General features: G+C 46.6%; 1 protein-coding gene across 2 annotated transcripts; it reads right to left on the minus strand.

The window, feature by feature from the left end:
- Window positions 1-114: 114 nt before the first annotated feature.
- Window positions 115-27,817, minus strand: NDP (norrin cystine knot growth factor NDP). 2 transcript variants are annotated; one of them, XM_021079373.2, is made up of 3 exons: window positions 27,519-27,817; window positions 12,735-13,115; window positions 115-1,423 (listed from the first exon to the last, which is right to left on the minus strand). In XM_021079373.2, exons 2-3 carry the CDS (start codon window positions 12,906-12,908, stop codon window positions 1,196-1,198), a joined length of 402 nt encoding a protein of 133 aa, XP_020935032.1. In that variant the 5' UTR covers window positions 12,909-13,115; window positions 27,519-27,817; the 3' UTR covers window positions 115-1,195. The 2 variants fall into 2 exon arrangements, with proteins under 2 accessions (XP_020935032.1, NP_001106528.1); NM_001113057.1 differs by lacking the exon at window positions 27,519-27,817 and having other exon boundaries at window positions 1,196-1,423; window positions 12,735-12,908.

Genomic DNA, 27,817 nt, shown 5'->3' on the forward strand with positions numbered 1-27,817 from the left:
CCTCAGAAACCTGATCTCCCTCTATGTCTGGATCCCCCGCCAACCGACCCCCAGACACGCGTGTCCTCAGAGGATGTTGAGGAGTGGAAAAAACAGACCCTTACACAGGCAAAATTTTGACGATACTCTCTTTTTATTTCAAAACATGGGCATAACTCAAATTTGGAGCCTCCAGGACCAAAACATATTTGAACCAAATGTTCAGAAGAGGAGCCAGGCCACCATTTTCGGCAGCCAGTTTCACATGGACAAGTGGACGTTAGAGAATGATGCTCACGACATGGCTACAGCTAGAGCACACCCACAAATAGATTCGTACTTGGTTGTCTAATTTGCATGCATGAGTATAGTGCATTCTCCATGCCACTAATACATATATGCCTTTTGCAAAGTCAGTGCAGGATCCGTATTTGTGCGGGTCTTTCAAAGTCTGCTCCCTTATGGCCTTTTACCATAATCGATCCAAGAGAGCCTCAAGGGAACCAATTCTTTCTGCCACTTTGCCTTCCCCCAAAGTCATTTCTGAATAATAATTATGGCTATCAGGAGTTCCAGCATCGCAGAGGAGAATCTGTTTGTTAGTTATTTTAATGTCAGTTAGCTGGCCGTAAGTCATCCTGGCTAAATATCTCCACATGCTTGGTGCCTGGAATTTGAAATTGGTAACTTTTAGCAGCAACAGCAACCTTAGACGACACGACCAGATTAAAAAAAAAAAAAAAATTAAAAAGCCGGATGATGTCCCAGAACGAATTGGGCTTTCCTGCTTTCCAAAGCAAATGAGTCCCTAATCTGTACCAAACAGTGACAGCCTGACCCACTCTTGCATGGGGGCCCACTTTTCCCACTAATGCGGAATTGTTGGAACCCCAAACAGCATTCAGCGCCAAGGGTAGGGGTGGGGGTGGGGGGGTGGGGAAAAATGCCTGAATCTGAAAAGGAACCAGAAGAAATTGTACCAGGGAAAGGAGATAGGAATGGCAAACAAGTTCCCAGAGTATCTCTGTCAACAAGCATGTAGAGTCTTTATTACTAGAATATGCAGAATCCCCCCCGGGGCGGGGGGACGGGGTGGGGGGATTGCTCCATCTTTTTTTGCCTTAACCCTTGTCTTGCCAGTCCTTCCCTTGGCTGGGTGAGCTGCCTCAGCGAGCGGGGGAGGCTGTCCCATCCAGAAGCCACTCGGCAGCCGGCCTCAGGAGCTGCACTCCTCACAGTGACAGGACAGGATGTACCGGTAGGTGGCCGTGAGGCGCATGCCCCCCGAACAGCGCAGCCGCAGTGCCTTCAGCTTGGAGGTCTGGGGCCGGCAGCAGTGACAGGAGGAGCGGAAGGGCTGCTTGAGGACAGTGCTGAAGGAGACCAAGGGCTCGGAGCGCGACGCCTGGCTGCAGTGCCCCTCACACCTGGCCAGGAGTACCATCTGCGGAGAGAAAAGAAGGGGTTACCCCCACAGGGGAAGCCAACACCCGAGCCAGCTCCCAGCACAGCATCCCTCAAAAGGCCCTAACACTCCTTGCTGGATGAGGCCGGGGGCTCTCAATCCCCGTTGCACTTCAGAGTCACCTGGCAAATGTGCTTTTTATTTATTTTTTATTTTATTTTATTTTTGGCCACACCCCAGGGCATGTGGACGTTCCCGGGCCAGGGATCGAACCCATGCTCCAGCAGTGACAATGCCGGATCCTGAACCACTAGGCCACCAGGGAACTCCAGCGAACTTGCTTTAAATGGCAGCACTCAGGCTCCATCTCAGACCAATTGAATTAAAATCCTTTGGCGTAGAGCCCAGGCTTTTGCGGCTTTCAGAGCTCTTTAGGGTGATTTCAAAGTGCACGGAGGGTTTAGAACCACTGGACAAGGCCCACCACCAGGATGTGCAAATGAAAACCAAAGAACCAAAAAATTTCTCCTGACAGGTGGCAGCTGACCATTGGCCCAATGCCAGTGGCACCAGCCTCAAAATGTAGAAAGTCATCCCAAATTGCAATCAGGGAGTAGACAAAGAATAATTACAGAAAAAGAAAAAGGAATTTGGAGTTCCCATCGTGGCTCGGCAGAGATGAATCCAACTAGTATCCATGAGGATGCAGATTTGATCCCTGGCCCCACTCAGTGGGTTAAGGAGCCGGGGTTGCAGTGAGCTGTGGTGTAGGTCGCAGACATGGCTCAGGTCCCACGTTGCTGAGGCTGTGGTGTAGATCGGCAGCTGCAGCTCTGATTCAACCCCTACCCTGGGAACTTCTGTATGCTGCAGGTGCAGCCCTAAAAAGCAAAAAAAAAAAAAAAAAAAAAAAAAAAAAAAGAAAAGAAAAGAAAAGGAATTTGTTATGTGCAGGGAATTACTAAGGAAAAGGAATAAAAGAATGTGGTTTCCAAAAAGAAAAAGAAGATAACCTAAATGACACTTAGGAAGAAATACTCTGGGCATTACAACTTGACACAAGAGAGTGAAATAGAAACTGGGTGTGTTTGGGGCCCTGGAATCACACTTCTGGGCTTATCCACTGAAGGAGCCTGAGATTTGTGCAATCGCATTTTCAGAGCCATTTAGGGCAAATATTCGTATGCATTCATTCTGACCATCTCCATTTTCAAAGGTAGGTTAAAGTGATGAGAAAGCTTGGGCTGAAGGAGCAGAGGTCATGTGTTCTTTATAGTGACTCTTAATGTGGCTTTAGGAAACAGACTCCTTTAAGAATCTGATGCAGGTGTTTCTCTTGTGGCTCAGCGGTTAATGAATCTGACCAGCATCTGTTAGGTTACGGGTTCGATCCCTGGCCTCGCTCATTGGGTTAAGGATCCGGCATTGCTGTGAGCTGTGGTGTAGATCACAGATGTGGCTCAGATCCCGCGTTGCTGTGGCTGTGGTGTAGGCCGGTGGCTACAGCTCCGATTAGACACCTAGCCTGGGAACCTCTATATGCTGCAGGTGTGGCCCTAAAAAGAAAAAAAAAAGAATCTGATGCAAACTACTGGAGTTATCCCCAAAGCAATCAACATAAGCACCCACTTTGTATTTTGCATATAGACTAAAAGGATGGAGCAGAAGCCCACTTATATATCACATACAGAAATCCCGGACTCCTGGAGTGGCAGTCATGAGTAGGGTAGGGTGGGTAGCTTGATTCACGAACCTATATAACCTTACATACTGGGACACAGAAGGTAGGGGAAAACGGAGATTATTACCCTATGTGTATGTGGGAGGGTCTTACTTGGTGAATTTCATATTAAATGATGGAGAAAAATTGGCCCTCTAATTCCAGAACCCACAGCCAGAACATAAAAAGTGAAACTATCCCAATAAAAGTGTAAAAGATATAGAAATAGGCATGAAACCACTGGACTTTTACTTCATGGTATTTTGGGAATTAAGAGTTATTACTGCAAACTTACCAGCTATGATCTCTGACATCATCATCTAGGACAGAATTTAATACCCAAGAATTAGAAGAAGGAAACTGCCCACCCATCTTTCCAAAAGGAAGAGACGATGACTTCTGGTAATTATAGATCATTTATGAACAGCCTTATCGGAAAAGATGCTAGGATGACTCCAACAATCTCTTAGCAACTAACAAGACAAATATGAGGTATTAGGAAACAACTGGCAGGCTTGGTGAAGAATAAGTTGGACTAGACCTACTGATTTATTTTCTATGAAAGATTATAGGGGTTTTGATTCTCTCCTCCCTGCCCTTTCCTTTGATAGGGAAAATAAACCTGATCTGCAATGGGTTTTTATTATTGTTATTATTACTTTTATTCAAGTACAGTTGATTTACAGTGTACTGTCAATTTCTTCTCTACAGCAAAGTGATCCAGTGTGTGTGTATATATATATATATACACACACACATTCTTTTTCTTATATTATCTTCCATCATGCTCTATCCTAAGAGATTGGATATGGTTCCCTGTGTTGTAGAGTAAGACCTCACTGCTTATCCATTCTAGATGTAATAGTTTGTATCTACTAACCCCAAAATGAGATGGTGCCATAGGTCTATATTACATGGACCACGTTCTTGGTGCCCAGACCATCCTACTAATGAGAGAGAGTTCAAGGTCTTCTCGGTCCCTTTTCCCCACCCCTGCTGGTACATGGGAAGACCTCCTTGACATCCCACTTTGGAGTGATGTTAAATTTGCTCATCTTCAATGTAGATCCTTTTTTGGTGGATTAAGCAGTTATTCAAAGAAACACTCCCCAAATGGAATCTTTAGAGAGCCAGTTTCGGTCTGAATGGATATGGCTAATCTGTGCCAACAGACTTCATTCAGAAGCGCAAAGACATAGTCAAGCCTCATACCCAAATGATACTCAAACAGGTGAACCAAATGCAGACCTTGAATGACCAGGCAACTAGCACTGTCCATAATATGAGCAAGTCAGCAATCTGGGGCCATTTGTAGAAGAACTAATCTAAGAGCGATTTCACTAAAAGTCTTCAAGGTCTCAAGCTCCACCTTCAGCTCATTCTGGAGGACAAGAACTCCAGCCCTGAAGACTCTGGGGCCACCTCCAATGGGTCCTCTTCCTCAGGAGCTGAACTTTCTGGGCAAGGAGAATGCCCGGACAGGTACAATAAATGCCTTCAGTGGCTGTCCCCAGCCTTCAGCATTGAATCCAAAATCCTGAATAGCCATTAAGGCCCTGCATGACCTGGATTTCACATATCTTTCCAATCTTACGGACAACTATTCTCATTTTTATCACCCACTCTCTATTCGGATCAAGCTTCATTACTTAAGAGTCCATGAAACTGCTCTGAATTTCCCTGCCTCTTGCTTTGCTCATGTCTTTCCTCTCTCAAGAATGCCCTTTTCTCCTGGCTGTACGTAATGAAATCCCATCTATCCTTCATTGTCAAATTCAAATGCCCTCTCTTCAAAGAAACTAGGAGAACAATTATCTGGCCCTTGACGTTCTCTACACACAACGCAAATCCCCTCTCTGGGAGATTCCCAGTACAACGGACTGTTGAACAACGTGGCAGGGGCAGGGGGATGTCAAGCGCACCAGGTCTTCATGTATTTAAAAATCCACATACAATTCACAGCTGGCCGTCCCCATCCATGGTTCCATATCAGCAGATTCAACTAGTCACAGATTGTGCCATCCTGTAATATTTACTATTGAAAAAATAACCACGTATAAATGGACCAGTGTAGCTCAAAGCCATGTTGTTCAAAGGTCAACTGTATATAGATCCCATCTAAAAGCTGGAAGCAACATCAAAATCTAGCCCTGTTTTGTGTATGTGTGTTGGAGGGGTAAAGCAGGGAGTTTGGAAAATAAGATCCATAAATGAGTGTTGCTGAGGAACGGAACACCTCAACAGCCTCAGGTTGGCTCTTGATATGCACAGTTTAGACTCTGCCCTGCCTCATCCATGTTACAAATTTAATGAACAACTTCTGACCTCTTCCAGACCAGAGCTTCTCAAACTGTAAGGGGTGTGTACATCAGCTGAGGATCTCATTAAAATGCACATTGTGCTTGAGTGGTTCTGGGTGACGCCAGAGGTTCTGCATTCCTCATAAGATTCTGGTTGCTATTGGAACTGCTGGGCTAACATCCATACTTCGAGTAGCAGAGCCCTGGACCTGTTAAAATTTGAGAGGCTCTGCTCTAGATGATCACTAGATAGCGATCATTTAGCTAATAATAGTGAAGGCAGCTGTTTATTGAGTGCTTACAACATTTAATCTCCTTTCATTCTCTTCTCAGTCCTATGTGAAAAGTACTATTATTATCTGTACTGTTATTACAGATGAGGAAACGGAGGCTTTAGAGAGGTTTTTTTGTTTGTTTTTTGTTTTAGTCTTTTTGTCTTTTTAGGGTGTGGCATATGGAGGTTCCCAGGCTAGGGGTCCAATCGGAACTGTAGTTGCCAGCCTACACCACAGCCACAGCAATGCCAGATCCAAGCTACATCTGCAACCTACACCACAGCTCAGGGCAAGGCCAGATCCTTAACCCACTGAGCGAGGCCAGGGATGGAACCTGCAACCTCATGGTTCCTAGTCGGATTCATTTCCGCTGCACCACGATGGGAACTCCAAGGCTTTAGAGGGTTTAAGCAAATTGCCCAAACTCACATATCTGGTAAAAGGCAGAGCTGAAATCAAACCTAGATCCATCTAAAACCAAATCTCTGGTCTACGCCACTATAATATCCTGCCTCCTGATATTAAGATGGTTTCCTGATGGTTATGTGCCAACTCACACCTTAATCTACTTTGACCTGCCTCTGGGAATCCTAGCCATGTCATGACCCCATGAGTCTGATCTTCTTCTTTTGGGCTTCTTGAGACACATCATCACCTTCTCCAATCTTAAAGCAGAGCTGAATCTTCTAAGAATGATGGTAGTTCTAAATAATATCTCCTCCACTGTCCAGACTCTTGCCCAGCTCCAGGGACTTCTAGCAGTTCACTGGACAGTACCACACACTCTCTAACTCCTTAACCAACTGATTCTTCAGTTCAATAAATCTTTGACACCTTCGAACATCAATTTACCTGCCCAAACACGTTGGTGCTGGTTTATGGTCAATGCACATTTTTAAACTTGGGTGACTTGGCTGTATTTTCTTAACATGGGAGGACTCCTCTGCATTTTGTGCTGTGCTTAAATGCTCTTAATGGAAAGCACACACACTGCTCCAATATCTTTTTATTTTATTATTATTATTTTTTTTTATGGCCACACCTGTGGCATATGAAAGTTCCCGGGCTAAGGGTCGAATTCGAGCTGCAGCTGCCAGCCTATGCCACAGCCACAGCAGTGTGGGATCCAAGCCGAATCTGCAACCTATGCCGCAGCTTGCGGCAATGCCAGATCTTTAACCCACCGAGCAAGGCCAGGAATCTAACCTGCATCTTTGCAGACACTATGTCAGTTTCTTAACCCACTGAACCACAACGGGAACTCCCACACTGCTCCATTATCAAATCAAGAAATGAACTTTTTTGGACAAAGGACCCACATGGATCTGCACCATTAGAGGAGTGAGTTTGACAGGTGGTTATTGCTCATATAACTTTCTATTGACTTTTCACAGCTCAGGGGAGTGACAGATACATGTTATCTGCTTTGGGTCCAGTTTAATCTTTGCTCTCTTATGTTCCCCCAGACAAGTGGCTTGATGTCAGGAAGCAAGGCAACTTCTCCAGCAGCCGCTTTGTATCCCCCCAACCTTGGAGTCACTTGACTCCAGCTGGATGTGAAATCTAGTCCCTTCTGACACCAACAGAGCTCCTGGGTTCAGAGTGTTTGCTCAGGGATAGACTCCTTCGTGTTCTAGTCAGATTTCCATGTGCCAAGGCTAAGGGTAATGAAAGGTCCTTGGGTAATAATAAAGGAATAGTAATGAGGATGATGTATAACATGTATTGAAAGTTTCCTAGGCTCCAGGCCCCGTGCCATGCCCTGCATGGGCAACTCGATACCTAACAACCTTTTCAAAAGATAAACTCTCCCCACTTCACATTAAAAGGCAGAGGCTAAGTTACCACCTGAAGTCACGTACAATGGAAGGGCAGGATTCTGAGCCAAGACAGCCTGATTCCTGAGCACCCTGTCCTGTCCATGGTGCTATACTGTCAGGCTCTGAAAGTCAGCCTTTGGACTGATGCTCAGTCAGCCCCGGACAAGTTCAGGTTACATTGTGAGGTCTGTGGGCAGCTGCATTTCCTGGGTCCAGACCAAATATTGCACGTGGAGACCTCAGGCTCTGCTGTCTCTGGTGACCTACCACGGTTCTTAGACAGTTCGATCTGTTGCTGCAATACACGACTGTCTCATGAGTGAGAGAAAACCCAAACACAGGTGGTTTTCATCACCCCTTGTTGAAAGACTCATCATCTCTAAAGCCACTTTCCTTTCCTGTCATGTGGAGCCCCCATGAATTCCTGGCTCCAGCCATGATCTCCATGGATATCAGAATAAAGACCCACGTGTCCCATCCCAGAACAGAGCTTTGGCTCTTTTACCTCGAGCAAGTGAGAAACACATTTTGTCTTTTTCTCAGTAGTGAGCACTGTGCATCCCTTATTCCATGGCAAGTTCAGGTTACATTGTGAGGTCTTGAAGCACCCCCCCCTTTCTCCTTAGGAATATGATTCACCTCTGCTTTTCCCATTCCTCATCTCACCAGCACCTTCAATAAATGCCTATTTAGCTCATCTCCAGAGACCCAGGTCAGCCTCCAAAGAAAGGGTCTGTGCTAGGCTGAGGGCATCTGCAAAATGACCACCAGGGGAAGGAAGTGGTTGTGGGTGATGGCGGGAACTCTGGTAGGGTGGGTGGGAACTCCAGCTGGAATCGGGCCCTTTCACTCTGGTTGCAACTCAAAAGGACATGAAGAGACCTTTGCGTACAGAACACGTCCCTTCTCTCTCTCCTCCATTTACTTGTAGGCATCATGACAGCAAAAACACAGCCTGTGTTTTCTCGTACTTTTGTGCCTCAGGAACCCACTACAGTGCTCTAATATACAAGTTTGTTCCTTCTTAAAAAATCAGGTCATATCTGTCCAGTAGGCAATTGTGTTATAAACCCAGGGTTCCCAACTCCCCTCATTTCTCCTACTGCACTATGAGCTTCGCGGGCAGCACTCAGAGATGGTTTGGGAACCCTAAGCGCCCGGTTCCAACCTTGAGGCTCAGCCCTTGGCATGAAAGGTCCCCTCTCCCCAGGGAATTTCCCTAGGCTTTGTCCCCCGAGCTTTCCTCCTCCTCCTCTTCTGTGGCCACCTTTCAAGTTCCCCACCTGCTCCCATGGACCTTCAGAGTTCAGACAACCATATGCCCTAGTTTCCTGCTCCTAGCGTGGGGCCACCATCTGCCACTCCTCACCCAACCCAGACTTCACAGGCCTGCCCTACCGGCTCACTTTCTCAGCTTTGGTTGCTGAAAACCTGTCCCTGGCCCCAATCCAAAACACACCAGCTCCAGTCCCCCCTCCCTCCACCCACCTGGGAAGGGAGGTCAGAAAGCAGGATCTGTTTCTCTTTGACTTTGAACCCCCCCCCCCTTTAGCACCCAGCACAGTGGCTTACATCGACTTCACTCTTCTGCATGCTTCCCCCACCCCTGCCAGGTTTCTGTGTTTAACAAGAACTGCAGTGAGGTTCATTTTCCTAATCCTTTAAGGCCATAGGAGATCCCAGTAGTTACTGAAATAGAAAAGTGAGTCTAAACACCTGTCCAGTTTATAACTCCATCATCAAGCTCCAACTATCATTCATTAAGGTCTATTTCATGCCAGACACCACACTGGATACGTTACAAATATTATCACCAATACTCATATCCAGCCACACCTTTAGGAAGACAACATTAGCTTGATTTTATGAGGGAAGAAACTGAGGCCCCCAAGAATTACTCCACTTCCCCCTAAGTCACCCATGTGGCAGATTGTGGAGCTGGAATTTGAAACCAAGTCTCTCTCACTTTAAAGCCTGGGACGCTGCAGTTCCCTTAAAGATTCCCCAGATAGCTTATTTCCACGAACCACTCTTTGCTTTTTTGCTCTACCACCTTTGCTCAGAATTTCAGGGGAGATTTTCAATGCAGCTGCCACTGCCAGAATCCTTTGTACCCAATCCTAGGAGGTGTTGCCACTGAAAGCCACCAGGTGCCTTCTCAGTGGACCACTGTGGCCAGTCTTTTCTGCCTGACTCCATCTCAGCCCTTTCCTGAATTGCTAGGAGATGGGTAACAGGCCCCTAGGGCGGTCCAGCTCCAAGTTCAGAACTAAGGGAAACAGATAATGGAAGGTTCCCAGAAAAGCTTTCATTACTATGTCTGTTTTTTTACCAAGATTGCTGAATATAGAGCATTATTTTCAGCAGACCAGAAGTTGAGCCCTGACTTCTAAGTAATGGCTTTTACACTCTATTTGCGTTCCTCCAATAGGAAGAGCCAAGTGAAAGATGAATGAATTGAATGAAATGAATGCAAGATGAATTTTGTTTTGACCTTGCCCACGGCATGCGGAAGTTCCCAGGGCCAGGGCCTGAACCTGCACCACAGTAGTAACCCGAGCCGCTGCAGTGATAACACCAGATCTTTAACCCACAGAGCCACACAGAAACTCCCAGGCTCAATGACATGGAGCAGTTGAGTGAATACTTCTTTCAGTTGTCTGTTTTCCTTACAAATGGGAACGAGAAAGCCTTCCAACACAAATTTGGCAGCAAATGGTCAGATCATATAGTATGAAGTGCCTGACACATAGTAGGTGTTCAAGTGGATGCCTTCCTTTCCCTGAGCCTGGGTCCCATGCTCCCTTTCATCTGTCTTCCAAAGGCAGACACTGGATAAATATAAGTTGGAAAGCATTAACAATTGATAGGCAAACAGTAGTCAATAATGGCCTTTGAACACAATGTTGAGGTGAAATTTTTTGCAGACAGGAAAAAATTCTCCTCTAGTCTCCTCTTTGTAATAGCTCCCATTGGTCGTTTTTGATGCACAGGCTAGGTGTTTTATCCCAAGTCTGTAAAGATGAATGATTTTATAAACTGAGACCCATGAGAGAGAAGACTGGCCTGAGTCGGTGAGAATGAAGCATTATAGAATATCTCAAAAGGAAAAAAAACTGTTTCTGTTCCTGGATACACAGGGAAAATCTAATCCAGAAAAGGTCTGGCAGGGGGAGGCACTGAGATTCTGCCAGGCATATTTTATGGCCAAGAAGAAAGGTTTATAATCACAAGCACCATTTACATAAAACTATTGCTATATTTGGGATAGTTTGGGATGTTTGAAAACAGATTGTTCCCATGAAATCACAAACATTTCTCTGCAATTACAATTTTGTGCTACTTATCATGGTATTCTGGAAGAAACAGAGGTGAACAAAGGTAGACTGAAGTCTGTTTCCAGGACTCATGCTCAAGCACCATGAGTTTGTTGGGTTCGGGGTAATGACATCTCTTCTTTGACCTTTCCTTAACCAATGAGATCATTGCTAAGGTGCTCCTCCATCATCTCACCAAATCTTTCTGGATTGTTCTGCAGTTTTTAGAGCTGCTCCAGTTTTTCTGTTCCTTCCTATCATTACCTTGACACTTGCTTTGAAATAATTTTATTTCCCTTTTTAAAAAAAGAATGGTGATTATGGAGGACAACTCAAAGGAGGAAGAAACCATCCATGGAATAAGACACACTAAATACTGGTGCTCCCTGTAGGGGGAGCAGAGGAGAAGGTAATAATTGCTCTAGTCAACCTCACTCTGGCCTACGGTTTCTGAGCAATCACAGTTGTAAAAACATGTCCTGTTTTTTTTCTCAGTTTGAGGGTTTTTGTTCCCTAAGAAGGGATTTGCAGTCTTGTAAAAATTTTAAATTTATCTATTTACTTTTTTTTAGTTCTACAAGTACAAATAAGAGCCAGGAAGTTTGGGTTAGAGTGATTTAACCCAAATTCTGATCTCCCTAAACTAAAACAAGCCATCATCATTGACCTCTACGCAGAGAAGTTATGAAGATTTTAAAGGCCAGACAGAAGTCATAATGTTTTTAAATGGAGGGTAGAGCCATTAGCTTATATGGTCTCAATTTTAGCAGTTGATATTTCCAAATCTTCTTAATTATACTGGTAATTTAGAAAATACTTGCCATATGAGAATCTTTAAGTGGTTTTAGTCTCCGGGCTGAAAGTGAAAATCTCTAAGGATGGGCTAAACAAATTCTTATTTACCAAATGTGGGCAAATTTCATTCATGTGACTGTTGGGGGCCAGTCACAGTCATGAGAATTCTTCTGAGTCTGTTTTTCCCTACTACGTGCCTTCCTTCTGGGTGGCCCATGAGGCTTGCCACTCTTGGCGGCCTTCGAAGCATGTTCCTTCATACACCCTGTCTCAACACTGAGACAGCACTTTTGCCTGTGCAAAAAACATACAACAAACTCCATATGAGAATGACTTGGGAAATCAAGGTAAAAAAAGTAACTTATCAGAGTTAACTAGCATCCATGAGGACTTGGGTTCGATCCCTGGCCTCAATCAGTGGGTTAAGGATCTGGCATTGCTGTGGCTGTGGCGTAGGCCGGCGGCTATAGCTCTGAGTGGACCCCTAGTCTGGGGAACCTTCGTACACTGCAGATGCAGCCCTAAAAAGACAAAAAGACCAAAAAAAAAAAAAAAAGAGTAACTTATCGAATTACCATTTATCTCCTGAAATCATTTTAACATAAACAAGGCAGGCAGAGAAAGGCATGGACCAAGAAGCTCTTTGAAGAGCCCCCCAAGAAGTATGTTTCACTGCTCAATCATATTTTTTGTATCTCCTTCCTCTTTACTACTGGTGGAGGTAGAAGAAGTTACAATAACCCATAGGTGCCATTTTTCTTTCTTGAAAAAGGATACTACCGCTCATCAGTTTCACAGCCGGGGACGAAACGCACCGCACCGCTCCCACCTTGTGTCTGGCAACAATTTTATTGTGAGAACCTTCCAGCCTTTCTTATTGGCTTTGAGCAGCCTGCAAAGAGAGGCGCTGTCTGAGCGGGCACGTGGTCAATTGGGCAGCTCTACTGACAAAAGCTCAAAGCATGATGGGAACCCGCCAAAGCATGATCCTCTGACAAGCTCTGTGGTCCAGCCCGCTTGCTCAGGTTTGGGCTATGACCATAGTTCTCCATTCTCTGACAAAGGACTATGGCGTCTCCTATTTCGCGAAGTAAGGCTACTCCCATGGAGATCTAGATCTTACCTTTGAGCTACACTTGTACAACGGGTGACTGATAGAATCGACATAGTGGTGCCTCATGCAGCGTCGAGGATCCGAGTCCATCATGAATGAGCTGTCTGTTTTGCTGTCTGTATCTCCCATTAGTGCCAGCAGGGAGAGCATAGAAAAGGATGCAGCTAGTACATGATTTCTCATTGTTGTCGGGGAAAACTTCTCAAGAGGAACAGCAGAGGGAGGCAGAGGACTAAAAATTGGAAATGCCTTCACCTCCTAGGATCCAGTTCCTTTCAAGGAAAGGGCAGGATCTGGTTGAAGCTCTCTGGTTGTCATTGTCCTTTGTGTGCCGGAGTTTTGTCTTAGTCTTTGCACTTGCAATCGATCATCACAGTATCTGCCGCACAGCTGGAATGGAAACAGAAATTATTTTCCCCAGAAACATTTACCCAGAACAACTCATGGAACTCTAGAGGTATGGAGTCGAATTTTTCCACATCATTTTGAGTGGAGAAGATTGGTTTCTAGAGTGTCATTAGCATAAGCTGTCATCCATTTCACGCCACCCCACCCCCCAACCCCCATAGCTTACGGTACATATTTGCAATCTTTTGGAGGTGGACACAATGGTTCAATGGAAGCCCATGTTGACTTTAATCGCTAGAGTCCGTGTTCCTGGGAGCAACCATAGTTTGAACCCATAGTCAAGGTTAAACACGTGGTGCTGGCCACAGCAATAACTGAATTGGGTGGCCTCATCCTTATGCTTGGCTGGTGAGAATGGGAGGGTCTCTTCCGTTCCTCAGTGAGCTTTGGTGTCAATGTCAGCTTACGGGGCCAGAGAGAAGGCAAGTCAGCACTAACAAACACAGGCCACGTCCCACAGGAAGGAAGTACATTTTCCATGTCCAAGTCCAACCCACCCATCCACCTAGTTTTCCACTTCTGCACTCTTGGGCTCATCCTGTTTTTGTTTGAAGCCCTGTGCCACCCAGCATCCATGCCAAACTGCATCTGAAATACACATCATGCTAACCGGCCTCCAGTGTGGTTAAGGCAACACAAGTGTATTTGCCAATAGACTCACACATTTCTGAAGAGCCTTTGTAGCCCGAGCACACGGTATAATTTGGGAAAGTAAGTGCTTGTTGTAGCAGATACTTATCATTAAAGTAGGATCATGCCATAACTGAAATTTGCTTTGTTCTTTTAATCATATACCTCTTAGACCAAGGACTTGGGTCCAGAGATCTCTTCAAATCATCTCACTAACCACCGTCCCCCACCCCCCTGCCAAGGCATGGCCAATACTATCACACTGGAAAACAGAATAGCAAAAATAGTTGCAAACATTTGAGGAAAATTGGGGGACCTGACATTACATCTAAAGCAAAGCATGATAATGAAAACTTCAGAAAGACTTGCAAAGGTATTTCAGAGAAAAGTTTGATTATTTTGCTTCATACTACAACCTTTTTTCCCCCTTGAACTTCCTATTCACGGACAGTGTGAATAAACAGGGCAAAGCATTGACAAGATGGAGATTAGAGTTCAAGTCCAGGAGTTCCCTGGTAGCTCAGTGGATTAACCATCTGGCATTGTCACTGCTGTGGCTCAGGTCATTGCCATGGCGCAGGTTCCATCCCTGGCCCAGGAATTTCTGCAAGCCATGGGTGCGGCCAAAAAGAAAGTTCAAGTCCATTCAAGTCAACCAGTCTTGCTCTAGCAGAGTGGCTCTAGACCCTTTTAACTTCAGTTAGCTGTCTTTCGAGAGAGGAGGAAGGATCCGTAAAGGAAAAGGGTCTGTGACATAGGGCTGTTTCAGAGCAGAGCAGCTCTGGAAATGGATGTGTATTTCAGGGAAGCCCTATAAATTGCAGGAAGGGCAGGGAGTGGTAATGACAGGACCACCTGGCCTCTAGTAGCTGGGAGGTCTTTTAAAGTGTTCTGGCCCCGGTTTCCTCATCCGGAGAGACGTTGGAGCAAATGGCATCTGCAGCCCCTCCCGCTCTACAATGCCAACATTTGAGATACGTTTGGATTCAGTTACCCCCCATGTGCAGAAGATAATCCTCAAGTTGAGGAGCTCACATTTTGATGCAACGTTGCCCCACTTTCCTTTATGTGCATGCTAATGGCCACATCTCATGAAAATGGGTCGAACCTGAGCCTAAAGCTCCACATCAGCAAAGCACTCAGAAGAAGATTTTTGTTTTCTTTTCCGCTGCTCAGTCTAGGTTTTCCTACGCACGCTACACCAAAGGTCAGCAAGACTTGAGCTCAGAGAGCCAGCACTTTCTTGGGTTCCATGTTCAGAGGCTGCAGTATTACTGACCATTTCCTGAGTTTCAATATGACTCTGTTTTCCCAAGTGGCTATCTGTCTCTTTGAAGCCTTAATTAGTCTCAGAAAGAGAATTTATTAGATTTCTCCTTTCACCACTTCAGTCTACAGATATTTCCCCCAGGAGTCAATAGCAAAGGGATGAAGGGGAAAGCAGACATTCCAGTCCTGACCCTCCCTCCTCACTGCCGGCAACTTCTTTTCGGAGCCATGGTCAGGAGGCGTGGTTAAAAAAGAAAAGCAGGAGTTCCCGTCGTGGCGCAGTGGTTAACGAATCCGACTAGGAACCATGAGGTTGCAGGTTCAGTCCCTGCCCTTGCTCAGTGGGTTAACGATCCGGCGTTGCTGTGAGCTGTGGTGTAGGTTGCAGATGCGGCTCGGATCCAGCATTGCTGTGGCTCTGGTGTAGGCCGGTGGCTACAGCTCCGATTGGACCCCTAGCCTGGGAACCTCCATATGCCGCTGGAGCGGCCCAAGAAATAGCAAAAAGACAAAAAAAAAAAAAAAAAAAAAAAAAAGAAAAGCAAATGAAAGAAAAGCATGCCTAGCGTGATGGTAAAACCAAACAAGAACATCAACAGCAAAACTCTACTCTACTCTGTATGTGTTGGCATTTGCAGTAGAAGGTGGGCAGCCCTCACTCATCTAAGGGAATCCCTTATCAAAGTACTTTGAGATACTTTGTTCAACCAATGTGCTTTACAAAAATCCCCAAATCTGATCATACACACTGTCGGCAAGCCCGTGGGAAAACAGACCCATTTTGGAGATAGTACAGTAAAAATTGATACAAGTTCTGTGGAAGCCAATTCGGCCATCTCTGTTAAAAGTGAACATGCACATAATTTAAACCCAGCAATTTCACTTCTGAGAACTATCCTTCATGTGAGATCCCACAAGCATATGGTTATGCACCACAGCCTTGGTTGTCACAGCATGAAATTGCAAATCAGCATGAAATATCCATCAGTAGGGGACTAGTTAAATACAATCATACAACATTCCTACAAAGGAGTACTATGCAGCTCTCTAAAAGAGGAAGCAGAAACTGTATTGACTTCTGTTCAAACAGGGAGCAATAAAATATATATTTGTATTTATTTGTATTTACATAGAGAAGCTCATCAGACAGTAAGTTACCTGTGGATGTGGAGGACAGGCATGGGAGAAAGACTTTTCACTGTATACTTTTTTTTAATTTGTAGATATTTGAACTTGTGAATGTCTTACCTATCCAAAATTTCTTTAAAACGATGATATTCTCTCATTTCAAAGCTTGGCTTTCAAAGTTAATGGATGTTTAATGTCTGTGCCAATTCGAGTCTTTTAACAGTATTATACCTTTATTCCTCATAAATATAGGAAGAAATGCTAGTCTCTTAGTCAAACAGTCTTCCAAGGGGACCATTTTACTCTTCTGCACTACTGCCACCTAGTAGCAACATTTTGAATTGCAAGCCCAGTTTTAAAAACTTTTCCTAAAAGGTGAATAATTTTGCAAGCAAATGGTGTGAAGTTTATACGATAAAGAGCCAGCTAATGTCACACAAAGCATAACTTTTAATATCTAATTTTCTCTCTAAAGATGATAAGCTGAACCCCGAAGTAGTAATAAAGATAAAGCATAAAAGAATGACAGAGAAATATTGCTTTACCACTAATAAGAAATCAGCTTTTCATTTCAACACTCATAAAGCATGATACGTTTTGTTCAGGTGTTGTGTGAAACTCTAAAATGAGAATGCAAGCAACAATGTAAATATGCCACAGAACTCACAGACCCCTCAAAACCTAAAGGTGCCATCCTTGCAACGTAGGTAACCTGGGGATCCGGATCCGTGCCTTAGGTGCTCAGATTGCATGAGCCAACACTGTTGCGCTATGCTGAAGAAGAAATAAACAGAACGCTCGAGAAAAGAGTGCCAGAGTGACGTTAGGTCAAGTTGCCTTAACATTGTGTTGGGTTAGGTAGGGTGGGGGTGGGGAAGCGCTTACCAAGAGGAAAATCAGAACCGAAGGAAATTCACACCACTCCCTTTTATGGCACCCGCGGCGGTATCTCTGTCTGTCTCGTAGGAGCTTCTGTCGTTTTTCTCAAAACGAAATGAATTCGAATTTGCTCTCATTGTGTGAAAAGCACGTAGCAGGAAAATCGAAGGCTGCCTGTCAGGACTTAGAACCTTGGCCCAGCCAGTGATGGCTCGAGTGAGAAAGCGACTCTCTTGCTGAACCCCGGAGACCCGGGCGTGCTCCGTGCTCCCGGTTGAGTCTCTGAGCCCCGGACTTGGCCGATGTACAGAGCCCACGTTCTAGGAGCTCCGACGCGGAGCCTCTGCCGGCAGGAGAGGCACGTAGGCTGGCGTGCCCGACTTTGGAGCTACCCTCCAAACGATACCAGTGGAAAAGAACAACTGGTGCCCAGATTTCCCCACCTGTCATCCTCAGCGAAATAATATAGCAGAGCTTACAGAGGGCCCAAGCCTCCTGGGTGAGAGATGGTGTTGTGTCCGCGGATCAGCTCACTCTTGGGCTGACCTTCTGCCTGGCAAAGGGTAAAGGGCTGATTTCACACCAGTTATTCCAGCACCCGGCTGAGACAAGCGGCTTGCGCCAAGCGTGGCCTTGTTCTTGCCCTGCTTGCCAGACAAGGGAGGGCAATGCTCAGTGTCTGTATTCCCAGCCCCACCCCACCCCCGGGCTGTTTTCAGTATAATACACATGCAGGTACCGCCTCATGTGGCTTTCTTCTGCAAATATATATTCACCGCATATTCTCTGAGCACCCACTATGTATCTCCTTTTGCTCTAGCAGAAAAGACTTAAGGGTCAGGGGAAAATATGGGTCCTATTCTAGTTCCCTGTTCCAGCTCACGTCTTCCACAAGCAAAGAGTCTTGGCCGGTTGTCTTCCGGGGTAATTTTTTTTTGGACGCTCTGATGCACTCGCCTAACATCTAATCCATATGCAACATCCATTGCATCATCTCTAAGAAGATCAAGTGAAGCAGATAAAATAGAAGGACTTTGGAATGACGTCAGGGTGCCAGACAGAATTATTTGATATTGACTCTGATCTAAAACAACCATATCAGGCACGGGTGAGGTAAAGATGGCAGGACACGGAGCCCCTCTCAGAGGAATTGCAAGAATAAATAAATAAAAATTAAATCAGGGATTTAAATGTGGAAGAAAGCTTGCCACTAGATAACACTTCCTACGAGGATTAGAAAAAGCAAGAAAGTCCAAGTCTAATCACAGAGTGCGAAGTGCTAAGTAGCCCCTTCCCAGGAACTCAAAGAATTCCAATGGGATCTAGTCAACCAGATGCCTTGGAGAGTAAGTCAGATGCCTCTTCCCAAGGCACTTAATTTATAAACTGTAAACAGCATGTTGGATTTTATAAAGCATCCCGTGAGCTCCATGAATGGTTTTTGATATTATTCTTCTCTGGCAGCACATCAGTGGCAGCCTAGAAGCCAAGCCTGGGCTGACCCAGAGGCAGCCGTCCTGGCCATAAATGCTGCCAGCCCTCTAGCCTGCCGGCCCCAGGTATCTCAAAGGATGGATGGGCCGCAAGGTCAGTCGGGAAGGGGCAGCTCCCCTTTCTGACATCTCACGGTGTCTGTTGTACAATCCGAGGTGGGGGAGTGTGGGAGGTGATGTCTGTCCCCCAGGGGTGCCATCTTAGGAGAAAGACGACATCCTCGTGAGGCGACAACAGGTCTCCAGTCTGGGATCATCGGTTTTCTCCCAGCCTGCATCACTAGGCAAGCGTGGCCAAACTCAGCAGTGACGGTGATGGAGGAAGGAGAGAGATGGGAGAAGGAGAAATAGAACCCTGGGCAAGACGCAATAAATCACAAGCCTGGGGTAAAGCGGGGCGTGAAAAAGAAGGATGGGGAAGAGAAGTGATTCCTGGCCAACTGTCAAGTGGCCCCACCTTGTGTGTGTCCTTGGATTGAATAGTTTTACTGTCTGGGGGGAGGGACTAGTGTGGGAGGACTGGACCTTGAGACTGACTGAAACTTACAATTCTGATTTTCAGGAAACCCCAAGGAACCCTCTCATCGTGACCCAAACTCCCACTTACCTACTGCTTTCATCTCTTCCTCCCCCACACTCATTTTTTTTAAGCCTATGTTGTTAGCATCCCGTGTCCCGGAGCTTTGCCTTCATTTCTCAGAAACACTGGATAACTATCCTACCGCCCTCTGAAACCAGCAGAGCATCCTACCGCTGTCTGCTCTGGTGGTAGGAAGCCTGACCTGAGGAGGCCGGCTCGGAGCCCTACCTTCCCGTCACAGGCTGTGCTCTTGAGAAAGTCACTTGCCTTCTCTGGGACTCAGTTTGCTCATCCACCGAATGAACGGATTGGTCTAGATGTTTCTCTGGTTCTATCCATGTCTTACCTCCTCTACCTCTACCCAGGTTTCTCAGAGTACCCGTCTGCTTTGGTGCTATATATTCCCCAAAGAAACACTATGGAAAGAGTGCCTTTCTTACTCAAGAAGCTAATGATTATAGAAAAGTCCAAACAAGTTCTAATGTGGTACCTGAGCCAAAATGTGAAGACCAAGCTGTAAGAATTGGGCCCTTGGTGAGGCCAAATTGGTGCCCTGAAATAAAAATAGCCCTTAATAACCAGTTGACTTGGTGTTCAAATGTACTAAATGTGGTTTATAAATTAATAACAGAGTGTTAATAACAGGAAGCAGTTAGCGAGGAGATTTAACCAGTTCCTATTTCTCTTCAAGCTGTCTTGAAATGTGTAGTGTTTCTTTGTAGTCTCCACCAAATGGGCAGAGGAGAAAGGCTAATGGTAGTCAATTACGGTAGAATTAAAGCTCTTTGATTTAATCATGATGATGACAGTGGGGCTGAGTTCAACCCTCTTTGCACCTTTCCCTGTGAATGACCCTTATTCCTGAGGTTGAGCCACAGATCCTCGTGCCCTACCCGGTGGGACCATTTGTGATGCTCTGGTTCAGGACAGAAGAGGAAGATTGGTTAGATGAGTTTTCCTCTCTGCGGCTGTGGATAAGAGCAAGGCACTCTGATTGGTACAGGGCCAATGGAAACTTTGTGCTAGGGTTCCTGAAGCTCTGGGCTAGGACTTGGGTCTCAAAGAGTTGCCCACTGGGTATGGCTCTTGGATCCTGGGCTGGGCTTCTCGGGGCTTCTACGGTTTCTATGGAAAGACTCATTCTGAGTTCTTAATCGTGGACATAACCAACTGACTTTTCGAGAACAAACCTTGCGTAAATTGGAAACGACCGCGTCTGATTCCCCATGTGTCAAGAGGCTGGATACGGTTGAAGACATTTCCTCTGGGGGTTTGGATTATTTCTGTAAGTCTATCACTCCACTAAAAGCTGTGACTGATATAGTGAGGCGCTGTCAGAAAATGCTTAGGGGTGGCCTTTCTGCAGTGCCAAAAATCAACAATCTCCCTAGATGTGGAGTCCCCGTCCATCCTTTCATCAAGAGAGAATAAGAGAATAGAGAGAGGGAGCCACAAAAGAAGTAACAGAAGAGAAGGGGGAGGGATTATTTTTATGTTTAAAACCTACCACTGGCCTTTCAATGACCGCAGACGAGCACGATTCCAGAAAGGGAAGGTTCCCTTCCTTTCACCCACACCCTCCCAGGAAGGGGGTTTCACGGCCACTCTCTTTGGAAAGAAAGGAGGGGAATTTTAACATACCCAACGCAGGGGCACGCGAAGGTACACTTCCCCATGGGAAAGAAGAGCTGCCCCGGTGTTCCGGAGAGCTCCTGGTCTGATATAATTTGACCCTTGTTCTGCCACTGGACTCCAGGCTATGGAATGGCCTTGGGAGACGAGAGGGGGCCAATGTTAGTTAGCTCAGGGGACAGGCTCCCTTTTACCCCGGAGCCTAATGAGTGTGTTGGCTTTTCTTCAAAGTGTCCAGCAAAGTGTTTCCAAAGCTGCATTTGAATCTCCTCACCCGCAACAGCGTTTTGGAATGGGGGCTAGTGATGTCACCTAACAGCTGTAGGGCCCTTAGTTAGAAATTGGGCATAAACAATAGGAGCAACTCAGTATTTCCATTCCCCATTCAATTTGCCTTTTCTGCCCAACGAAGGGACCTGAATCCTGAATTCCAGCTTGTTCCGATCCGGCAGGAGCCCTGGTGGACCCAGACTCCTGTCAGAGGGGCAAGGTTAAAAGCAACTCACAGAGAAATCGCTTTCCCTCTACTGCGAGTCATTGTGAACCCACTGGCCTTCGGGTTTTCTGTTTGTACTTGGCTTTGCTTAAGCCGCGCACCCTCGAGCTACGTCTTTGGATGGCTGGTCCTCCAGTAATACTTCTATTCTGCTGCCTTGGATGTCAAGCCTCAGAAGAAAATTTTAAATGCTGAAAAGCAGTAATTTCCCCTGATTTGGGGGAACTCCCCAGAAATGTATCAAGTCCTCAAATGTTGCCTCGTGCTTTAAAGAAAAAGTGGACTTTGATGAAGACTAGGCTTTCTTTGCCTCTTCACATCCACGTTAGGAATGTGTGCGCCTGCATTTTACTTAAGAGTCCAGGAATGGGGCTATTTTTTATTTCACTTGAGGAGCTGACCTCCTTTTCAAGTAAAGAAAGCAACGTCAGAGTTCAAAACCCTCTTCCTGGGAGGGAGTAGGTGACAATAAGGGAAGCGTCCCTCTCTGAAATGGTGCTGTTTGAAACTCTCCAGTGCCAGATGCTGAACATCAAAAATAATCCTTCCTCTTTCTCTTTTGTTACTTCTCCCCCGGTCCGCTCTTTCCCTATTTTCATTCCCTATTGATGGAAGGATGGGAGGGGACGCCCATGTTTAGGACTATTGTTGGTTGGGGACACTGCAGAAAGGTCACCCCCCCGGAGCATTTTCTGACAGCTCATCAACTTTCGTGAATGTATGAACCTGTTGCCCTTTCATTTTTAAAGGATATGGCAATTGGTTGGATCACGACTTAAAAGAAAACGTTGGGATGGAGCCAGGTCGTGGGAGGGAGAAACACTGTATGAAAAACAACAACAACAACAACAAAACCTTAGCTTTTGAAGAAAAACAAAAAGAGAGACCTATCTACGGCAAAGCCTACAGAACTGAGCTGAAAGCTATGAAGTCCATGTTCACGTGCAGATTCGGACATGAGGGTGAAAGGGACTTGAATTGGATGGATTTCTGGTTCTAAGCATGAGGGATGTATTGCCGACTAAAGTTACCCATTCTTTGAATTTTCTGAGTCAGCAGTCTTTTGAACAAGAAAGTAGTTGTCCCAGACTCTGACCCCCCCCCCCATCCAGGGTGTTACATTCTGACTCTTGAAAATGGGTCCGGGGGTGTGATTCTCAGTAATGAGGGTTCACCCATCAGACTCTGAGACCCTCTGCTGAGGGAGACAGGAAGCATGAATGGCAGAGAGCAAAAACTATTGCCAGCCATGCAAGAAAAAAGCTCTGCAGATGTGAGAGCAGCTGGCATCAGAAATAATGCCATCGGCACAATCTTCCTCCCCAAACTGAAACGTGTGGGTGTGTGAATCTGCAGCTTGCAAGAGGCAAGGCGGCATTCGCTTCGTACCCGCCTCTCCCACCCACCCCGCTGCACACGCACAGGGGTCTCGGCCGGACTCCTCACCCTTTGTTTTCTCTGGGACTCAAACATAAAAAGTTTATGGTCGCTGATCTGAAGGGTGAGGAGTGGGTACGACCAGCTGGAATGTTGCCACTGGCAGGGGCAGACAGGAAAATAGGAATGCTCTTAATGTCCTCCCAAAGAAAACCTTTGATGGACAAAAGAGTGGTTGTATTTTTACCCTCTCTCTTCATGCTGCCAGGCGTCTTTAAATAGATCCTCTAGCCTAGGGACTTGTATGGAATAATTCATATTAAAACCCAAGAAGTGGCAGAGGAGGGGAGCTGGTTCTTTCTCCTCTTTCTTTTCTTTCCCTTCTTTCTTTTCTTTTTTTTCCCTCCCCCTTCTTGTCAAGCTAACAGGAAAAGACTCATTTTAATTCAGCTGTGTTCAATTTTTTCCTTTGGGGGCTCTTCATGAACTTTAGCTAATTCGGCAAAGACTACCCAAGCCCCCCCCCCGCCCCCCGAAAACAAAAGGCATAGGAAGCTGTCCTGTAGATCGCTCCTCAATACATTTTGGTCCCCAGGACATCAGCAGCATCTTGTGAGGATGCTGCACGGAGGGGGTTACATGAGGCTCTTAAATGGGAGTGTCTAATCCTTCCACGGGCAAACTCCGAACCCCATCCGTTGTTCTGCTGTTAAAAGAAAGAAGAAGAAAAAGTCCTGCCCATCTCTCCGGCCCCATGCACTTTTTAGCTCGGCCCAACCCAGGATCCATTTCTTCCTTGCTCCCTTTCACGAAACCGGGCCTCCTGGCTGGCCAAATTCAAAGCCCCATTTCTCCTTCTTTTCCCTTGGGAAAAGGCAAGGATGGGAGAAGGACACGGAGAAAGGGAGCGGGGCAGGGCCCAAGGATCTGGGGAGCTTTGTTGCAAGTCCCTTGTCTTGCTCCCTGAAAGAGAGAGTAACCACATTTCTGTCCATGTAGGCCGAAGTGCATCTAGGCGTTCCCATAGCACTCCCACCCCCGGCCCTTTGCTGGGGATGTGCGGGTCACTGTGATGGTATGCTTGTCCCTGCCAACCCGGGTCACTCCGGCCCTGCTCTCAGCAGCCTAAAGGGCAGCTGAGCCAGGAGGCTTGCTCCTCTCTGCGAGTGGGTTCAGGCTCGGGGCGCTCCAGAAAGACACCACCCCCCCACCCCCGCCCCGATCCCATCAGCCCGGCAGCGCTGCCAGCAATGACATCCTGGGAATACTATGGAGATGGGGACACCTCGGGGGCTGCTGTCCCCAGATGGAACAGGACCCCGGCTGTCTGGAAAAACAGGCAGAGCAAAGAGCAGGCTCACAATGGAAGGCTCGCAGGCAAGGGAAAAGGGGGCGGGGTGGGAGTGGCGAGAGCAGAAGCAAAGAAAAGCCACATGCCACCCAGGAAGATTCCAGGGAGGGCCGGAGGAGGTGGTGGAGGAAAGACTTGCCCAGGAAACAAGTACCCAGACATGGCACTGCCAGTCTAGCTGGATTCTTTTCTGAATTAGATTATGCGAAAGAAAGAGGGGAAATATATAGCCTGCCAGCTGTTCAAAGGCTTACAACCTTGCTTTTATTGTCCGGGTAAGTTGGTGAGGTGGGGCATCAGAGGAATTCCAAACATACCATCCCCGAGAAATTTTAATATGTTCCACAGTGTCATACACGAAGAGGAAATGACAGCTGATCCCAGCCAGGGCAGGCCACAGCAATCTGGGCCTCGGAGCTCACCCACCCTCCCCTGGCCTGCCTTCCCTCCTCTGCTCTAGCGCTTCTCCGTCCTGCCACCTGCTGCCCCATCCCTCCTGCTCCCACCGGGGCTCAGCCGGGAAGCCTGGACAAAGTCGCCTGAGCTGATGGTCACGGGAAGAGGTGAGGATGGGCCGGAAGGTCTCCGCTGGCCAAGAAGCTGAAGGCTGGCTGGGATGAGTCAGGAGCCCCAGGGAGTCAGAGGCATTTTAAGTCACCCAAGGGGAGGGGGGGATTATCTGCTGATAAGGACCAACTCAAGGACTGATGATGCTGCCTTTCAGGCTTTTTTTTTCCCCCCAGGAACCTACCCAAGTCAGAAAACACAAGATCAGATTCTTTGAAAGCATCGCTGTCAGTGGCTTTGATGGAGACTTGGGTTGGGGGAGCGACTTCCGGTTAACTTCTTCCCAGGGGCCTCTTGAATTTAGGCCCAGGCCCAGAGGTCACTGGTCTCGATCTGGGGGGCGGGGGGGGGGGGGAGAACAAGTAAGTGCTGGGAGATGGTGACTGCCTCTTCCTCCGTGCATGTTTCTAATTCAATGATTCATCGAGTGGCCCTGATGTCAGCCGCTGAGTAGGTGACTCACAGCCGTCCCCACGACAGACAGCACGTGGTCCTTTCCACAGAGTGCTCCAGGGAGCAGAGAAAGGATAAAGTGCCCTTTTTCCAGGCTTCTTCTACCCAGGAGGGAAAGATCTGGGCTGCGCTAGCTGTGAGTGACGTGTCCCCAGGATCCGGTGATAAAAGCCTAAGGGAAGCCCTTTTATCAAATGGAAAGAGAACCCACTGATAAGCAACAATCATTTCCAGTAAATCTGGGTACCAGCAGATATTTGAAAGGCTTCTTTATAACAAGGACCTCATTGACCAGTCTACCCATTGGCAAAGTCCATTTCCGTTCCCAAATCGAACAGGGGGTGGCAGGCGGACTGAGCAACAGGGTGGGGGACAATGTCGCATTCACCTTTGCGTCCATCAGGACGCGCATAACTTAGGAAAAGAATGATGGAATGAATAATTAACCAATCAGAACAATAGCACTTGAACTGCGAGTTCTTAAACTACAGGAAAAATTGCCGGCCACCATTGGTGGCTGTAATTCCAAGAAACGCGCCACATTTTTTCAAAGGCTGAGGAAAACAAATGAGTTGGAAATTGCTAAATGTATTGAAAAATGATTTATTTTCCCCTTGACAGTCTCATTGGAACTGGAATTAAGATTGAAAACTCCACAGACGTGTTTCCATCTCTGAGTGTCAGCTAGGGGTACACGGCCATCAAGAAGGCCTCAGTGGCCCTGATGTCAGTCGCCGAGTGGGTGACTCACAGCCATCCCCATGACAGATGGCACGTGGTCCTTTTACCTGAATGGAATGTATTTTAAAGTAAATGATGCAAACACGGCCTTCTGTATGCAGATACTCTCAGAGACCGGTCTGCATAATAGTCTAAGAAAATTGCTTTGATTCAGCTAAATCCTTTGTCAACAGCAGTAGCTTCAAGTTGTATGACAGTATAGAGTCCATGGTATCTTTTCAGGCTTTCTCGAATAAATAGTGCCTATCCCAGAGGTGTAAACTAGCTCCTTCAAAAGCCAGGTTTTCGTTCAACAATGCTCGTTAGGCTAATTATTAGAGAAAATCAGACAAGTTCCCCAGAAGCCACGTTCCCACTCCATGATGAAAACTGGTCACTAGGACCCTAAAGTTTACATTCAGAAGCCAGACTGGTGAGAAGCAAATGCGCGGGTACTGGCATTTGGTCCAGCCACACCTTTGAGAAGCATCCTGCAGTCCCCACTGTATTTGGTAGACACTTAACAGTCAACTCTGTATTGGGGGCATCTCTATATTTTCAGACGCACCTGGTAGGTAATGCTCGTGTTGGAGCGATCTGCCAGTGCCAGCTCCTTGTAATTAAAAGACACTAATGTCATAAAGGAAAAGGGATATATTCCCAGCATCCATATCCACCAGTCATGACAGCTACGGAACACAGACCGTGGGATTCCCATCTTGACAAAGAGCTGCCTCTCTTGCACTTGAACCTCGGTGGAGAAGGGTGTCTCCCTCTTTCCCGCAGGTTAATCTGGGCTCCTGGATTACAATGAGCCTCAGTTACAGGGCGTTCTGAGTCATTAACATTCTGTACACAAACTTCCCATCCCCCAAGAAAGAGTTATGCCCAGGCCTCCTACAGCCCAATTGTGCCTTTAAAGAGCGAACTTGTACTCAGGAGCTGAAAAGAGCCCTAGGGAATATTCCTCAGGTGTTTGTAGGAGTCACTCCTCCAGGTCCCGGTCCCTGTGCTGGTGGGAGCATCCTTTCCCCGGGCACTGCCTGCACAGGGTAGCATCGGTCTGGCTGCAGGGACAAGCTGATTACTAAAAATAACCTTTTGCAATAAGGCCAAGGCAAACAGCATGCATTTCCTCGGACTTTTTTTTGCCCAATCAAAAATCCTATAGTAAAACCCATCCTCCTCTCTGCCCCGCGCTCCTGACCGCATCTATGGCTTGCACGTTAGGGGAAAGAGCAAAGGAACAGGATTCCTGCAAAGCGTGACACAGAAAGCTAGAAATAAATGTTGCCTATTGTTTGAAGTCATTCTCAGCACTCCGGCAGAGCCCTGGCAGGAGATCAGCAGCATACATAAGTAGTAATAAAAGTAAACAGTGCGCTTTTAAACTCGCAGGCTTGCCCGCGCTAATAGTGCCCCCATTGTAAAGAGGGATGAGGGCGGCGGGGAAGATACTGGGGCTCCAGGAGTCCATGTCGGCGAGGAGCGGCTTCTCAAGTCTCCTTTCACGGGGTCAAATATAAGAACCATTACAAAGTTACATCGAACTACGCAGAGAGTTTGAAAATCCAATCTCTTTCAGTCAAACCCAAAGAGATTTTTTTTCCAGCCTCTCGGTGAGACAGACTTCAAAGACCCGTTCATTTACAAAACACAATGCTAGCACGCTACAGATTAATGCAAATTCAATTAATGCAAATTTAAGTGGTATTTAAAGGTTGTCTCTTTGTCTGAGAGGAGGATGAAAGGCTCGGTTTGGAAAGAAGTAATTTCCTAGGCAAGCCGTCAGCGCTGTTTTCCTGCTTACCTTGGGGGAAACGCAGGGCTCCTTTCTCCCCAGACTTTTCTGAGAGCTAGAAAGAGGTCCTGTTACTTCCAAATGCTTTTGTTCTTCTGTCCCTCTGTCACATGGCTTGCCTTTTATATTTGCAACACACAAAAGTTAGGACTGTTGTTTAAGCGACACAGGGAGAGAGAGAGAGAGGGAGAGAGAGAGGGAGAGAGAGAGAGAGAGAATGTCAAATGGAAAAGTGCCATTGCAGTCATATATCAATCAGGCGTGCGGCCGCGGCAGCGCACTAGCAAATGGGAATGCCACGGAAATGC

Source organism: Sus scrofa, chromosome X (assembly GCF_054392235.1).
Source record: "Sus scrofa isolate SSC_HxYL_T2T_F1_AM1 chromosome X, Sscrofa_HxYL_maternal_Yorkshire_Landrace_v2.0, whole genome shotgun sequence".
NCBI classification, from domain to species: Eukaryota; Metazoa; Chordata; class Mammalia; order Artiodactyla; family Suidae; genus Sus; species Sus scrofa.